The sequence below is a fragment of the Aythya marila genome (genome assembly GCF_965140915.1).
Source record: "Aythya marila genome assembly, chromosome: 26".
Lineage (NCBI taxonomy): Eukaryota > Metazoa > Chordata > Aves > Anseriformes > Anatidae > Aythya > Aythya marila.
The window spans coordinates 627060-642303 of NC_139067.1; the positions used below are offsets into that span (position 1 = coordinate 627060).

Sequence of the window (15244 nt, forward strand, 5' to 3'; positions counted from 1 at the left end):
GCGGGGGCCGCTCCGCCCCGGGCTGAGGCGGAGCCGGGGCCGGCGCCATGCGGGCGGGCGCGGGGCTGGCGGCGGAGGCGGCGGCTCGGGGGGTGCTGGGGGCCGCCCTGCTGTGAGTCCGGGACGGGGGGACACCGGGGGGACACCGGGATGCCGGGGGGGGACACCGGGGGCCGCCCCCCGAGCCGCCCCGAGCCGCCCCGGTGCCCCCGCAGGGTGCTGGAGGCGCTGCCCCCGGTGGAGCGCGCGGTGCCGCCCGAGGAGCTGCGGCTGTACCAGAAACCCTTCCTGGAGGCCGAGCGCGTCCCCGCCGTGCCCATGTTCGTAAGTGGGGCTGGGCAGCAGCGCTGCTGGGCTGCCCGTGGCCGTACCGGAGCTCCGAGGCAGGGCTGGGGGCCAGCGGCATCCCCAGTGCCTGGGGTCCCTCAGTGACCACGCTGGAAGGGCGCCGTGGTGTTGCCAAAAGGCACCGGTCACGCTCAGGGGCTCTGTCCTCGTAGCCCTGCCGCCCAGCGTCGCCTTCTGGGTCTCAACCGAGCTCCTAAACGCCAGCGAGGCTGCCGTGCGTTATCGGTCACGGGGCTGGGTGACAAGGTCCACGCTGTGTGGTTCCCGTGAGCAGTTGCTGCTGTGTTTAAATCTGCTTTGGCCCGACAGATCTCGCTTTGGTTTTGTGGCAGTTCATCGCCTTCCTGTCGCCGCTGCTGCTGATCGGCCTGGCGAGGCTGCTCCTGGGCGCTGACCATGAAGACACGCGGGAGGCCTGCCTGGGTGAGCTCCTGCCTCCCCCCTGCCCTCCTGCTGCCACCCCGGGGCCGTGCTCTTGCGGAGAGCCCTTGGCTCTTGCCAAGGTTTGTTTGGGGTTTGTGCAGCACTGACGCGAGCTCTCTGCTCTCTCCTAGCTGCCAGCCTTGCTCTCGTCCTCAACGGGGTCCTCACCAACACCCTGAAGCTCGTGGTGGGCAGGTGAGATGGTTGGTCTGCTCCTAGCTGCACGGAGCAGGGCTGGGAGGTGTGTGCCTGCACGATGGCAGCGCTAGGAAGGAGTAAGGGCTGGAAGCAGAAGCTGGACATGCTCAGCCTAGAAACAAACGTGTGTTTTTCCAGCTGTAAAGATAATTTAGTATTAGAACAGATATTGGCAGGGATCTGCTGTCCTCTGAGCATCGTTTAGACGGGGTGGCTGCACCTCCCTGTGCTGCCTTTTGGGATGTCACAGTGCCACCCGTGCTGCGTGGCGGTGCTCAGGCTGTGAGGGCGCACGTCGAGGCCTCCCGAGCATCCTCTGGGCTACCTGCTTTGCTTCTCTGCCCCAGGCCGCGGCCGGATTTCTTCTATCGATGCTTCCCAGACGGACGAGTGAACGCGGAGCTGACGTGCACGGGCGACCCCAGCATCGTGGCTGAGGGACGCAAAAGCTTCCCCAGCGGCCACGCTTCTTGTAAGTCCTCAGCATCCCCAGGCAACGAAGTGTGGTGAGCAGAAACCTGGGGATAGGGGCTTGCTTTTGTGCACCCCACAGCTCTGTCTGCATTCATTGGCCTCCTAAAGGGTAACCTGAAGCTGTGTGTAACTCCTGGGAGGATTGATGCTTGCCAGGCACCGGCTGCTGGGGCTCCCCCCTTGCTCAGGAGCTGCTGCTTCCCTTGGCTTCCCTGAGCAGGGCAGATGTTCCTCCACCAGCCCTTCTGCTTCTGCAGGGCAGAGGGCACAGCAGAGCCCAGCGCCGTTCCTGAAGCAAATCGTTCTCTTCCAGTTGCCTTTGCTGGTCTCGCCTTCTCTGCCTTCTACCTGGCCGGGAAGCTGCACTGCTTTGCCCCCGGGCAGCGTGGCACAGCTCTGCGGCTCTGCGCCTTCCTCCTCCCCCTGTTCCTCGCCACCCTCATCGCCTTGTCCCGCATCTGCGACTACAAGCACCACTGGCAAGGTGGGTGAATTGCGGGCCCGGAGGGGGCAGGCACCACTGGGTGCCCTGAGCTGAAAAGCAGCGTGCTGGAAAACATTGCCGAGGGTTGTGAGGGCAGAAGGAAGCTCACTCGTTCCTGGTCTCACCTTGCAGATGTGCTGGTTGGCTCGGTGATCGGCTTCGTGCTTGCGTACCTCTGCTACAGGCAGTATTACCCCCCTCTGACGGACTCCATGTGCCACAAACCATCTCTCTCTAAATCCAAGCAGCTGCCAGCGCACCAAGAAAAGGCTGCGACTGCCAGCTTTCACCTGGACGTCTAACGCTGGGCTCTGTCCTGCTGGCACCTTTGGGAGGCTGGAGGAGGTTGGTCGTGGCCCACAAGAATTGTCTCAAAGGGGGATGAGCCTGAAAACCAAACGGGAACTCTTCTCTGCGGCATTGGTAAGTTGTGCTGTCCAGGGGCCTGTGTTTAGTTTCTGTGAGTTTTGTAGGTGTCCCTTCCTCTGGACCCGATGGAAGGCGAGGTTAGCAGCCCGTGTCAGCAGGACAGCCCTGCGGAAGGTCCTGAAGCTGGAACCTGGAGCAGTGGGACTGTGCCGTGCCCTCTGGGGGTGTTCCTGGGCCAGACAGCTCGGTCAGATGTCTCCCTTCCACCCACCTCACAGGAACTGTCCCACTCCTCCTCACGGGAACTGTCCTAACGAGTGCCGGGCTGCCGTGCATCTTCCCAGTCAGAGCTGAACTAATTTAGAGTGATAAGTGCAAGGCTGCAGCCTTTAACCACGGCTTAAGTGCGGGAGAGAGAAGATGCAACGAGCGTGATTGTTCTGTGCATTATTGTGCTACCCTGGTTTTTGTTTTTTGTTTTTTCTCCAATTTGGTGAATAAATGAGTTTAATTTTTCAAATGAACTGTGGTGCTGAAAACTTCACTTCAGTGACTGGGCTTATGGCTGTATAAACAAACCATTTACTCTGGTATGTCGGCGTGGGTCTCTAGGTGGGGATTTCTCTGCGGCTTTAATCGAGTTGTGAAGAAGCAGAAAATGCAGTAGTGTCTTAGAGCATCCTTTCAATGGTGTTCTCTCCCTATGCCATGGTTTGCTTTGTCATACACTGGAAAGGCAGAGTGCTGCTGAGAAATCCAAGGTATGACCCTGCAGCTTTAGTAAAAGTTACAGAAATAGCTTAACTTTCCCTTAAAATTAGACAAATGTAAGTTCTTCAGCCCACTCCCTCTCCTCCAAACATGAACACACCAGAGTCATCTATTTATTTATGTTTGCTTTTACTGGAAAAGACATTAAATAACATTTAAAATTCTTTTTTTTCTTCCTTTCTGTTTTTGTTTTTTTTTTTTTAAACAAAGTGCATAACTTAAAAAGCTGATCATGAGTTGAATGTCCCATGTTAAGACTGTTCCTTTTCCTACTCTTGTAGGAGACGCTTTAGCAATCAGTAATTCAGGCTCTGACTGAGCAGCTTGTCTGTTGCTGCCGTCAGGTAAAAGAACAGCTTCAGTCCCTTTGGGGTGGGAGGAGGTTGGAGGCTGCAAACAACACCTTTCAAATAGTGCAAATAACGTGGTACAACAGAGGACAAACAAACCGAGGCTGTGGAAACAAGGCTTATTACCCCATGCAGGGCAAAAGTCAGAGGGAGGGAAGGGGGCTTGGCTCTTCCCAAAGGCTGTCCCGTATTATCAAAGCAATGGCCCTACACATCAGCGAAACATCCGCCTCTGCCCTGCTCTGTGCTCCAGCTCCAGCCCAGGCAGTGAGTCAGCCTGGATGCTTTTGGTCACAAGGCATGGATCACCTGGGGCTCTGGCCCCGCTGCCCTTAGAGCAGAGCTAACAGAGCAGCAAGCTGCAGCCTGCGCTGCACACAAAGCTGCTTTTGCTTCTTCAGTTTTGCGTGTTTGCAAACAAAAACAACAACTGGAGCCTGGCTGGCGTGAGATCCCTGTGGGATCCCCTGCAAAGCACGGGAGGGAGCTGGCCCTCCAGGCCTCTGCAGTGCCTGGGGCAGCTGCTTTCCCCCAGCCTAGCTGGAGTTGGGAGCTGGAGGTAAAACTTCCCTCATGCATGGTTACACCTAGCTGCTAGCTGTGGTCCTGTGGGAAACGCACGCGGTGCCTGGGGGGGTCCTTGGTGTGCTGGGAGGCTGCTGCCACGGTGTTACAGCAGGCAGGAGCCTCAGTAGGTCAGGTACTCACAAACATGCCACTCTCACCACTTGTTGATGGGGCAATCCCGCCGGGCACAGCGCAGCATCAGCGACAAGGGAATGAGGACAGCTGGCACACAACCTCCGACCTGTTTACCAGGTGCCCCTGCTCCTTGTCTGCGCCGCCCAAAGGCTGCAGCGTGAGCCTAGTGCCCTGCGCTGCGGCAGGGAGAAAGGCAGCGCCTCGGCCCTCTCCCAGGAGAAGGCAGCATCTCCTTCCCTCGGCAAGGCTGCGAGAGCTCTCTCTGTGCTGCGTGTTTAAGGCTTTTATTTCGCGGGGTTGCAAGCTCTCAGTTGTGTCGCTAAGCCCGCAGCAGGGTTCAGGCCCCTCCTATGTCAATTCCTAGCCCAGGCACCCGGTCTGCATCAGTGCTGCAGAGCTGGTGAGAGAACCTCAGGGTGGGCAGACAGAGCTCAGGGCTGAGGAGTAGTTATTGCACAGGGAGTCACAGTGTGAGTGCTGTGTGTGTGTGTGTGTGAGCAGAAGTGGTTTCCTTTAATTATTTTTTTTCACCCTACCCAAAACGGAGGAAAATCGTCCTTATCTCCAGGTAGCAGCAAGTACTGGGGAAGCAGCATGCGGGACACAGCAGCAGAGGAGAGAGGAAGGCAGAGAAGAAGTCTGGACTTTCCTGGTGAGTACTCGGTTGAATCATATCTAAAAAAGCCAACAGAGAACACAGGAATAAACTCAAAAGCCCAACACAGATCCCTGCCTTGGCTGCAGGGCTGTAAGGAAGAAACATCATTCCCTCAGATGGACCCCGTGTCCTCTGAGGTGGCCCAGGAAATCTGGCAGAAAAGCACAGCCAAGGTGACTTACGTCAGGCAGCCAGAACAGCCCAGGTTGGTCATTGGCTTCCAGGCAAAGGTTGATCCAGTGTAACGCCTTGGGTCTGGTAGATCTCCTTCAGAACCAGCAGGACCGTGTCCTCTGACTCCCTGGAGGAGGGGGACACGGGCATTAGAGGGGGACACTTCCCTCCTCTCTCAGGACATCCGTGATGGCTACGGGAGAGGTGCAGCCTCTGCCAGTGCCAGGCAAGAACACAGCAGCCTCCTTCCCACCCCCCATCCTGCGTCGGTATGGACAGGAGTGTACCTTGCTTCCTTAGTTAAAGCTTTTCTTATTATGTTGGCTTCAAAAATGAACCATTCTGCTGATATGGGACAGAAATTTGAAGCTTGACAGCTATGCAGAAGCTTACCAGTAGCAGAGGTGCCCTTGTAGTGCAAATAAATACTCGTTAAAGCTCTCGATGGGCTTCTCCTGCAGCACGTAGTCGATGCGATTCCCTCCGTTCAGCCTCCCCACGTTGATGGGGGAGGCCTCCTCCTTCGCTGCTGGCGGGGGCTCTTCTGGCTTTACATCTGGAGGGGCGAAGAGGAGTGTGCTTCAGCCACGGGGCACCAGCACCCAGCAAAGTGCAGCCCATAGCTGTGCCCCCCCACGGACAGAAGGAGGAGGGAGAGGTCACAGCATTTGAAGACTACCACATTGAAGGCAATCTGCTGAGTGCAGAGGACAGCAGCAGCACCTGGCTTTGGCACCAGGACGGGTAACGGGCAGCCCCGAGGAGCCTCTTTGGGGGCTGGTGGTGATGCTGCATCCCTCATTCCCCACCACCCCGCGCCCCCCACCAACCTGGTGGACCCGTCTGCTTCTCCACGCTGTCCTCGGCCTCCTCTGCCTCCACGTCGGTGCTCCCGGCCTCCACAGCTGGCAGCGGGGCGCGGGTGAAGGACTGCCAGGCCACCCGCAGGGAGCCCAGCAGGTTGTTCTTCAGGTCCACGCTCATGCGCGTCAGCCCCTCTTTCAGCTCTGAAAGGCAGGGACTCGGCGTCAGCCCCGGGGCTGCAGCTGCGGCCGGCTGAGGAGGCAGCCGTGCCCCTTACCTAGGTGCATCCTCTTCCTGCCTTTGTGGTGAGGCAGCAGCATGGGCTCAAACTCCACGTCCGGGACAATCATGGGCTCGATCCTGTACGCCACCGGGTCGAACTGTGCGGAGGAGGAGGGCAGTGAGCGAGGCGCACACCGTGCCTCCCGCACAGGAGGGCTCTGCCTCCTATACCTACGGGGTGGAAGATGTTGAAGAAGCCTTTGCAGGTGGGCAGGCTGTAGTTGGGGTTGATCCTCTTCACTCCTCGCACCGTGAGAAACATCCCAATGGGAGACCCAAAAGCGAAGAAGATGGTGGGCTTGTAGATCAGCTGGGGATAGTTTGCCGAGACCTAGGGGAGGGAGATTTGGGTTTGTTTCGTGAGACAGACTCCATGCTGGTGCTGCAGGTGCTTCGTTGCTCGAGGACAGCGACGAGCTCAGCCCTTACCTGTCCTAAGCCGATGTCCCGGTACTGGCAGTCCCTGCTGTCACTTGTGCCATCGGGGCCAGCCTGCCCGCTGTGCCCCGGCGCTGCTGCGCCCCGCTCACTGACGCCCTGCAGCAACACAGAGGGAACCCTGCAGGGGCAGATCCTGCAGCGAGGCCGTGAGCTGCCCTCACCCCTACCCCTCCAGAACCAGGGCTGCCGGTGGTGAAGGTGAGAAGCTCCTCCTGAGCACCTTCCCTGTGTCAGAGACCCTGTGGGAGGGCCATATCCATAACACTAGCTCCAAACGTGAGCCCCTGAAAGCTGTCTGAACAGAAACAGCTGGGAATGAGGCATTTGGGGTGCTCAGGGACTGACACCTCACATCCCGCATACCGCAATCATCAGTGGTGATGCTGCTCCTTGTGTGAGTGAAGGGACCTGGCCTGGGTGAAGGTAAGCCACCCAGACAACATACCTGCCTCTCCTTCTTGGAGCTGATGTAATTGAGGATCTTCATTCTTGGTCCTAAGGGAATTCCCACTTCTTTAAGGTTTTCCTCTGTGCACAAGAACTAGAAAATAAGCAGCGCAGCCGTTAGCCCCGGAGCAGAGAGGTGTGCACAGTTCTGTTCTGGTCTCTATCATTCTGCTCCTGCTGCACTCCAAAGAGAAGTTTCATGTGCAAGTGACTCAGTACCAGGAAGACAGGTGGGAGGACTGGCAAGAAAAACAAAGAAGAAATACAAGAGATGGAAAAAAAAATATAACAGAGCTCCTTACCAGTGCTTCCCTGTCCATTTTCTCCTTCTCAAAAACATCGCAGTATTCAGACAGCTCCAGCTTCTTCAGAATTTCTTTTAATTCCTCAATGCCTGTGTTGCTCGAGGCTGTCCTGGAGCCCTGTGAATAGAGCAACCAGGGACTGTGCTTTCTGCTCATTTATTTTCCTGCAGTTTGGACCTTCTCCTCCTTCCCCCGCCCCAGCACAGCTCCCCACACGGTGCTGTGGGAATGCCCTGGCTCCCTGCTCAGCCAGCGAGCTCCTACCTCTCTGCTCTGCTCATCCTCCTCGGGAGCAGCCTTCTGGTTCGTCAGGAGATCAAACAGAATTAGTGACCCTGGAAACAAAGCACAGATGGATCGAGCATCGGCATCTAGTCAAGGAAAAACCCCGAGCCATCTCCCTTCTGGGCTGGGAAGACCAGTGCCCTCCCTGCTGCCATGCTTTGGGGACACTGTGGTGACAGCCACTTCGCTGGGACCGCGGGGAATTCCTTACCCAAGCTGTGACCCGCGATGGAGACCCCCCCTTTGAAGTCGGGGTTCCTCTGCAGGAAGAGCTGGTAGAGGCGGTTCATTTCGGACGCCACCGTGTCCACGATGGTCTGGCAATAGGTGGAGCTGTTGTAGAAGAAAACGTCCAGGATGGTGTCGTTTATGAAGTGACGCAGGCGATTGATGCTTGGCAAAGTGATTCGCTCCAGGTCCCTGCAGGGGCCAAGAAGAGGAGAGGAAACTGCTGTCAGAGGTGCCCCTGAACCCTAGCACATTTCTAAGGCAAAACTGAAGCTGAGGGAAGGACTGCCACGTCGCAAAGGGTGTGATGTTGTAACCCAGATTCCTTAGAAGAGGCTAAATCTGGAGCACAGCCTGTGCTCTGCCTGAGCACCCAGGAACCTCCCTAGGCAGGAGCACAAGAGCCTGTCCGTCCTTCCCCAGGAACCCAGCCTGCTTTCTCCCCTTCCTAGGGCACTGCAGAGCGGTCTGTAAGTGCTGAAATGGGGTATTCCGTTTCCAGAGGTCCTATTTAAAGAGATGTGGATGCCCCTGGCCCCTTCTAATCTTAGCTAAGAAAAGGCAGAAGCTTCTTCCCTCTGTCTGCATGCTGATCAGATCAGACACCTGCTGCGCTCTGCAGAGCCGGGCTGGGCAGAGGGGTGGGGGTGTGCACGGGGTGCTCCTTGCCCTGGTCACCCGTGCACACACAGCCCTGAACACTCACGGCTTTCCCTTCATCTGCAGCAGCTGCCACAAAAAGCAGCATTTTGGTGGGAGGGGGCTGGCTGCGGACACTTACACGTCCACCCCGGTGGAGTGGAGGGAGCTGTGCCAGTTCACGGGCAGGAACTCCACGCGGCCGATCTGCTGCTGCTCCTGGGCTTTCTTGAAGTGTGCTTGCAGCATGCTCAGGGAAACGTTCCTGAAGTCGTTCACTGGAAAAAAAACAAACGTGAACTCTTCTCAAGAGCAGCAGGGCTACAGGGCAAGCCTGCTGCATCAACAACACTTAATAAGATAAAAGAAAAGATCATTACCGGGGGAAATCCCACCAGGGTCTTTAAGCTGCTGCTACCCTAAGACCTTGAATCTTTAACTACAAGATCAGGGGAAGGCTCCATGTCCTTACATGTGTGTTTACTGGATTTTGCTGCCCCATCTGTAACAAGCCTCCTTCCCACGTGTGCAGGGCTTTAACCCGGCAGTCAAGATAAGGAAGGTACTTGTAGGAATTTAGAAGAAAGAAACCATTGTGAAGGTGCACACGTTAGAAGGGGAATCCTAAGGGAGATGAACTTGAAATTACTGTTTTGAGGAGGTGAGAGGCTGATTTCCCTGATTTCAAATGAGCAGCCTTGGAAATAGTTTCACTGGATGAACGTATAGAAGAACAGACGGCATTAAAGACAGCCTGCTGTGAAAAATCCCAGCTGCCTTGATTTGTACAAGTTAGGTGGTGTTGGGCTTCCAGGCAGTTTCGGTGATGACCTCTCATCAGAACTGAATGTCTCGGAACTACAACTACGAAACAGGTCAGGCTGGAGTTCGTTCTGCTTAGTGTCCTGCCTCCAGTACTGATCAGTGCTGGATGTCTGGAGGAGCACACGACAGCAGCACTCAACAGCTTCCTCTTACACTCCCCTAGCCTGCAGGGATTTGCACTTCAGGGATTTCCTGAGCCGGAAGCAGCGTCCCTGGGGTTTTGTCCAAAATCATGCCAGAGGCTGCCGGGCTGGTGTTACACCCAGCGAGATTAACCTGGAGCAATAAACTGAGCAGGTTACTAATTAGTTTAGCAGGTTTAGACAGTTGGAAAATCTGTATCCAGTTTGGGAAGCTCACTATTTTGAGCAGCAGCGGAATGCAATGATGAAAAGTGGTTGCCCAAACCTTTCCAGATGGTAGGATTTAATGGATTAGCAAGCATTGTATTCACACTCCCCATTGCAGTCAGCAAATTCAGCAGCGCAGCTTGCCAAGATGAGTGTCAGGATGGTTTGAATGCGCTCTGACAGCGATTCCCTCTGTCCATGCAGAGGGTGTACTCGCTGTGCCGAACGCAGCGCATGGAAGGAGCTCCCCGGCCAGGCTCACCACCTACCACACTGGACGATGCTTCTGAACCGAATGTCGCAGGCTGGGCCGATGCCGTGCACCACGAACACCAGGTGATCGATCTGCAGAGGCTCTCCTGCAGATAAACAGAAGAGGTCAGGACACAGACCCTGCCAGAGACCACCACTGAAGGAGGAGCCGACCCGGTGACACCACGTGCTCTGCAGGACAGTGCCAGCCTGCCATCCTCATCTCAGTCCAGGTTAAAAAAAAAAAATTTAAAAAAGTGAGTTGGTGCCCAGAGCGTGTGCCTTAAGGCAGTGGCACTTCTCGAGTTTCTGACCTCCTTGTCCTGCTGAGTTCTGTCCTGCTGAATTCCCCTTCCCACCTGGGATGGGTCCAGACAGAGGGGACAGTGCAGGAAGGTGAGGTGGCTCGAGGAGCTTCACCCATGCTGTCACTCTCCACGTTTGGCACAGGGAGAGGGCACGACCCCAAGGACTTGTTGCAGCTGCCCCGTGCACAGCCTCGAGTCACCCAGCCTGAGCACGGCCGAGGCTCAGCGCTCGGGCAGGAGCTGCCTCTCAAGCATTTCGGTCCCGACTTCCCACACACTTTAGTTTGCATAAATGCTTTCCCAAAGGCATACGTGCATGGAAAACAAAGGTGTTAGATGGGGAAAAATGCCTGTCCTCACCAACAGGACAAGTCTTGCAGCCTGACAGCAGCTCAGAGCTGATCCACGGCTGCAGAGACAGGGAGAGCACACGAGCCAGATTCCAGCACGGAAGGCTGGGTGGTAAGCTTTGGTGTCCCCAGCATGGGAGGAAACTCCCTCCTTTAAGAACACACCTGCCAAAACCTCAGGAGTAATTTCAGGCACCCCGGCGCTCTCAGCAGCTCTGGTTTCAGAGCGCAGGAGCTGGGAGCAGCTCTCTTCCCACGCGTCTGTCTCCTCTCTGCACTGATGTGCACTGGGGGCACTACGAAGGTTTCTAAAAACCTTTCATATCTTTTTGGCACAAAACTTTTAGACGTGCCCTTCATTGATCAGGATTATGGATGTTTCTGATGAGAAATTGTGTGGAAAACAGACTCGCCAGCTTTGGTTGGGCCTAAGGGGGGGAGAAGCAAGCTCACCGCTGGGGATCTCAACGGCGATGTTTTCTACTCCTCTCTTCACAGTCCGAGGCCGACCTTGTTCTGTAGGAGTTGAGCCCCAATCATCAGAGGTGGCAACCGGGTGGTAGTGCACCATCAGCTGTAAACAAGGAGAGCCTGTCATTAAGCTGCAGCACACGCTGTGGTTAAGCAGAGGGGACGTTTCGCTGCAATGGCTGATACGGGAGGTATGGAGAGGTCCCAGGTCACGCTGCTGTAACCGAGCTGCTACGAGCCCTTTGCACAGAGTGAGAGGTGCCTGGAGATAAACATTACAGTGTGAAACACCGCTGGCATCGCCCTCGGCTCTACAGCAGGCAGGAGAGGGGAATGCCATTCAGACAAAATTGATTTCTAAGCAGAGGTGGTTAAAAGAAACCGCATAAAAGCAGAATGACAGGCTCCCAAGAGAACTAAGGGGAGGCACGTGATGGCTTTCTCCCATCGCTGAGGAATGTCCTCACCAGTCCGCACAGGGATCACTCTCCTCACCTTTGGGTTGTGCAAGATGATGATCTCCCTGCTAGGGGACTCCAGTTTCTTCTTCCACTCATCCAGGGTTACAGCAATCATGTAAGCTTCCTGAGGAAAAGAATGCCCCCGTGAGTCAGCTGGAGGTATGCCTATGAATATTCAACCACTTCAGACCTTTCCCATTCATTTTAAGGCATCACTTTGTGAAAGAGGAATAGAAACCAGCTAGGTTGAATTGGGGAAGCAACAGGGTTATCTAAATATCACCTCCTAGGAAGTCTCTAAGATGTCCCCATCTCCATGGCAGCAACTGACTTCCCCATCAGAATCAGTTCAGAGCTGCGTTTTTGGCACATCGGGATATGGACAATTGTAAGTAAGTGCGTAAATAAATACTCTTACATTTACAACTCCTTTGGGCTTGGTGGAGCTATGAGTGTGGCGAGGGTGATTCTCTCAGGGAGAAGTTGTAACAGGCAGGGTCAGGAGAAAAAAAAAAGAACAAGGATGCTAGGGAGAGGCTGCAAGCAAGGCCCGAGCTGCACAGCTTGCAGAGAACAAGCGGGCTGTTGAGGAGAGGGATGCAGGATGCTGCTGGGTGGGGGCAGGAGGAAGGGGAGGCCGCCGAGCTCCAGCAGGCCAGAAGGGAGACAGTGGCAGTATTTACAGTTATGTTAATCAGCTGTGAAAATGTCCTGCCAAAGCCTCTTTTGAGTTCATGTCCTCAGGCGTGACCGCGGTGCCAGTAGCCCCATATGGAGTTTGGGATGTCAGGGCCAGGGTTTGACAATTAGAGGGCACGGTGGATGCTGTCAGGCAAGGCGTGTTTACCTCCAGCTCCTCACTGAAGGTCTCCGAGTAGGGAATGTACTTGTTGTCCTTGTCTCCCTTGTAAAACCAGGTGCAGCGGCGCACCTCGGACACCTCCTCCTCCCAGTACACCGCCACGCGCTGCCTCTGCTTCAGGTGGACGTCGTACCGACCCCCCGACGTCGGGACAACCACGGCTTCTTTCTCTCTTCCTGCAGGAACCAAAGCCCGAAATTACTCACGAGAGGCCCACGAAGGCAAAATACCAGAAAGCTTTGTGCTGTGCACGACCAGAGGGCTGCGACCGGAGCACCTTCCGTGGGCACCACACAAATACCATGGATGAGAAGTGGCAACAACCACCCGTGTTCCCAGTACTCGAGCATGGGGAACAGTGCTGGAGAGCATCCCAGGAGGGATGTGCCCCATGTCAGACATCCCCCAGGTGAGCCGAAAGCACCGAGCCCCTGGCCGAGCATGAGGGCCCTGTCCTGAGCCGTGCCGCTCGTGCCAGGCACCGCCACCAGCCCACACGGGGACATCTCCCCGGTGCCATTTGCACCATCCCACCCCCGAGAGAGGGGGGCCCTTCACAGCGTGATTACCCATCATTTTAATCAATTACCCATCATTTTAATCAATTATACATCATTTTAATCAATTATACATCATTTCGAGCACGTGCCGCCAAACCAGGTCGGCGCACCCGCTGCACCCAGCGCCCGGCCGCGTTGGCAGCTGGATCTGTGGGGGTGCCGCCACCTCCCCGGGGGTCACTCCGCACCCCCACACCTCGGGACCCCCCCAAATCCCCCCAGCTTGCTGCAGCCCCCCCGGGAGCCCGGTGGTGTCCGGGACCCCCGCTGGGACCCCCCCAACCCTACCTGCACCGTGCGCCTCCTCCAGCCGGGCCGAGTCCTGCCCGCTGAAGGGCACCCAGCGCTCCCGGGGCTCGGCGGCCTTGCGGTAGAACCAGTGCGGGGCCACCGGCTCGTAGCGGGGCTCGGCGGGGCCGGGGGGGGCCGCCACCGCCACCGGGGGCTGCTCCGGGGGCTGCTCCCGGCCGGCCATGGGCACCGGGCACCGGGCGCCTACCGGGCCGAAGGGCGCGGGCCGGGCCCCGGCTGCTGTCGCCCCCCGCCGCCCCCGTTCCCGTCCCCGTCCCCGTTCCCGTTCCCGAGGCGGCTCCACCGGCGGCGCAGGCCCGGCCCAGCCCCGCTCCCGGCCCGGCCCAGCCCGGGGCGGTGCTCCCCGACCGGGCCCCGCCCGCCGCTGGGCCCCCGGTTTGGGGTCGGCCCCACAAACGCGACCCCCCCCGGTTCGGTGGGGCCGGAGCCCGGTGGGCCCCACACCGTGGCAGCGGCTGAGGGGAAGCCCTTTTAGAGGCGGGGGGCCCGGGGGCCGGGGGGAGGTTCGCCACGGCCCCTTGGCAGGAGCACAGAGCTAAAAACACCAGTGCAAAAAAACCCCAAATCCTCGTTTTTCCACCCACTACGAGCATCACCCATGCAGCCGCTCCGCTGGGCACCCATGGGTGCTGTGACCCCGCGGGGAGCAGCCTGGGCCCTGCTCTGAGGGGGTGGAAGGCACCGGGAACCCCGCGGGGACGGCAGCAGGGGATTTCTGCAGGCTGCAGCACCACCGGTGTGCCCTAATCCCATCGCTGCCCCCCTGTTGGGCAGGGATTTGGGGAAAATGAGGCGACCCCATCTGCACGAGGGCCATGCTGGCTGCTGGGCTGGAGGCGTAATTCAGAGTCACATCTTCAGAGAGCTGCCCCAATAACCAGCCCTGCAGGAACACGCTGCCGTGTCAGCACGCTTTTCAGTTTTATTTCGTGTGATTTTGATTGGGGTTTACATAACCCCCTGCCAAGTCCTTCCCATACACAGGGACTGAAGCTCCGGAAGAGGAAATATCGTGAAGGGATTTGTTACCTGGATGGGTTCGGCACCAAAACACCAAAAACCAAAACCACCTCCCCTCCTCCAGGCGTTGTCTGCTGGCATGCCACGCGCATACCTCCAGTTTTTCTTACGATTAGATAAAGTTATCGTTCCTACCACATCTCCGCAGCAGGAAAACCTTTGCACCAGTCCACAGAGCGCTGGTGATACAGCGGCTGCGTGTGCAGCTCTGTGTCCTCTCCTAGCTGACTGCATTGCAGTGCTAGAGAGGCTGCGAGGTACCCGGGGTCGCTCCACGCGCCTCCTTGCACAGGTGGAGCCGAGCTGCCTCTTCTGGGCAGAGACGCGAGCAGGACAGCAAGCAGGATGCAGTAAACAAAGCAGCTTTGTGATCGATGCAAATCTGGCTGCTGGGAGCGAAACCGGTGTCGAAAACAAAGTTGCAGCCAGCTCCAGGCTGACTGCATCTGGCCGATAGCTTCTGCCCTGCACCAGCCTTCAGGTCACCGCCGCGTCCTCCAGAACGCAGCAGCCGCCCGTTTGTGGCCACGGTACTCAAGGGGCAGTGGCAGAAAGAGCTGTGAAAGCTCAGCGGTAGCGGGGGGAGGCCTCCCGAGGGCTGGCGGCCTCGCTGTGCTTATTGCAAGGATGTGTTGGGGGTGAAGGCGAGGCTCCAGCCCTGCCCGCTCCTCCTGGTGGGTTTTGCAGGGGCTGATTTGGCATTGTGGGGGCAGACCCTGCTGTGAGGGGCTGGGTGGGGGCAGGCTGCGGGCACCCCTGCAGCTCTCAGTGCCATACAGGGCACCAGTTCAAGAACCGAGTGATTTCACTTTATTTCATCTTCGTTGAGGTGTGATTAACACACCACCTCTTGCGAGAACAAATTCCAGCCCGTGGCTGGATCCTGCTTGGAGGGAACCCAGGCCTTTATTTCGACACCCACGCCAATGAAACAGAAAACGAATGTGGTAACGGGGAGAAACGAGCTCTTTGGTAACTCCTTGGAGAGCACTGGCAGCCTGGGCCTGGACGTGGAGCTGAACCTGGGAGGGCAGAAGTGAGAAGAAGCAGCGTGAGGTGGGCAGGCTGAAGCACGAAGCCAGGGGAGCACC

The 15244-nt window shown here is 57.2% G+C and overlaps 2 protein-coding genes across 3 annotated transcripts; one reads left to right on the forward strand and one right to left on the reverse strand.

The window, feature by feature from the left end:
* Window positions 1–46: 46 nt before the first annotated feature.
* On the forward strand, window positions 47–2814 carry PLPP5 (phospholipid phosphatase 5). 2 transcript variants are annotated; one of them, XM_082779410.1, is made up of 8 exons: window positions 47–112; window positions 216–324; window positions 681–771; window positions 903–966; window positions 1317–1441; window positions 1757–1927; window positions 2060–2272; window positions 2401–2814. In XM_082779410.1, exons 1-7 carry the CDS (start codon window positions 48–50, stop codon window positions 2227–2229), a joined length of 795 nt encoding a protein of 264 aa, XP_082635536.1. In that variant the 5' UTR covers window position 47; the 3' UTR covers window positions 2230–2272; window positions 2401–2814. The 2 variants fall into 2 exon arrangements, with proteins under 2 accessions (XP_082635536.1, XP_082635535.1); XM_082779409.1 differs by having other exon boundaries at window positions 2060–2814.
* Window positions 2815–3185: 371 nt separating this feature from the next.
* On the reverse strand, window positions 3186–13413 carry DDHD2 (DDHD domain containing 2). The gene is made up of 17 exons (XM_082779602.1): window positions 13110–13413; window positions 12247–12437; window positions 11434–11523; window positions 10921–11041; window positions 9827–9916; window positions 8525–8660; window positions 7727–7935; window positions 7495–7565; window positions 7228–7347; window positions 6924–7019; window positions 6467–6574; window positions 6213–6368; window positions 6033–6135; window positions 5782–5958; window positions 5345–5507; window positions 4960–5078; window positions 3186–4794 (listed from the first exon to the last, which is right to left on the reverse strand). Exons 1-16 carry the CDS (start codon window positions 13294–13296, stop codon window positions 4988–4990), a joined length of 2109 nt encoding a protein of 702 aa, XP_082635728.1. The 5' UTR covers window positions 13297–13413; the 3' UTR covers window positions 3186–4794; window positions 4960–4987.
* Between the last annotated feature and the right edge of the window lie 1831 nt (window positions 13414–15244).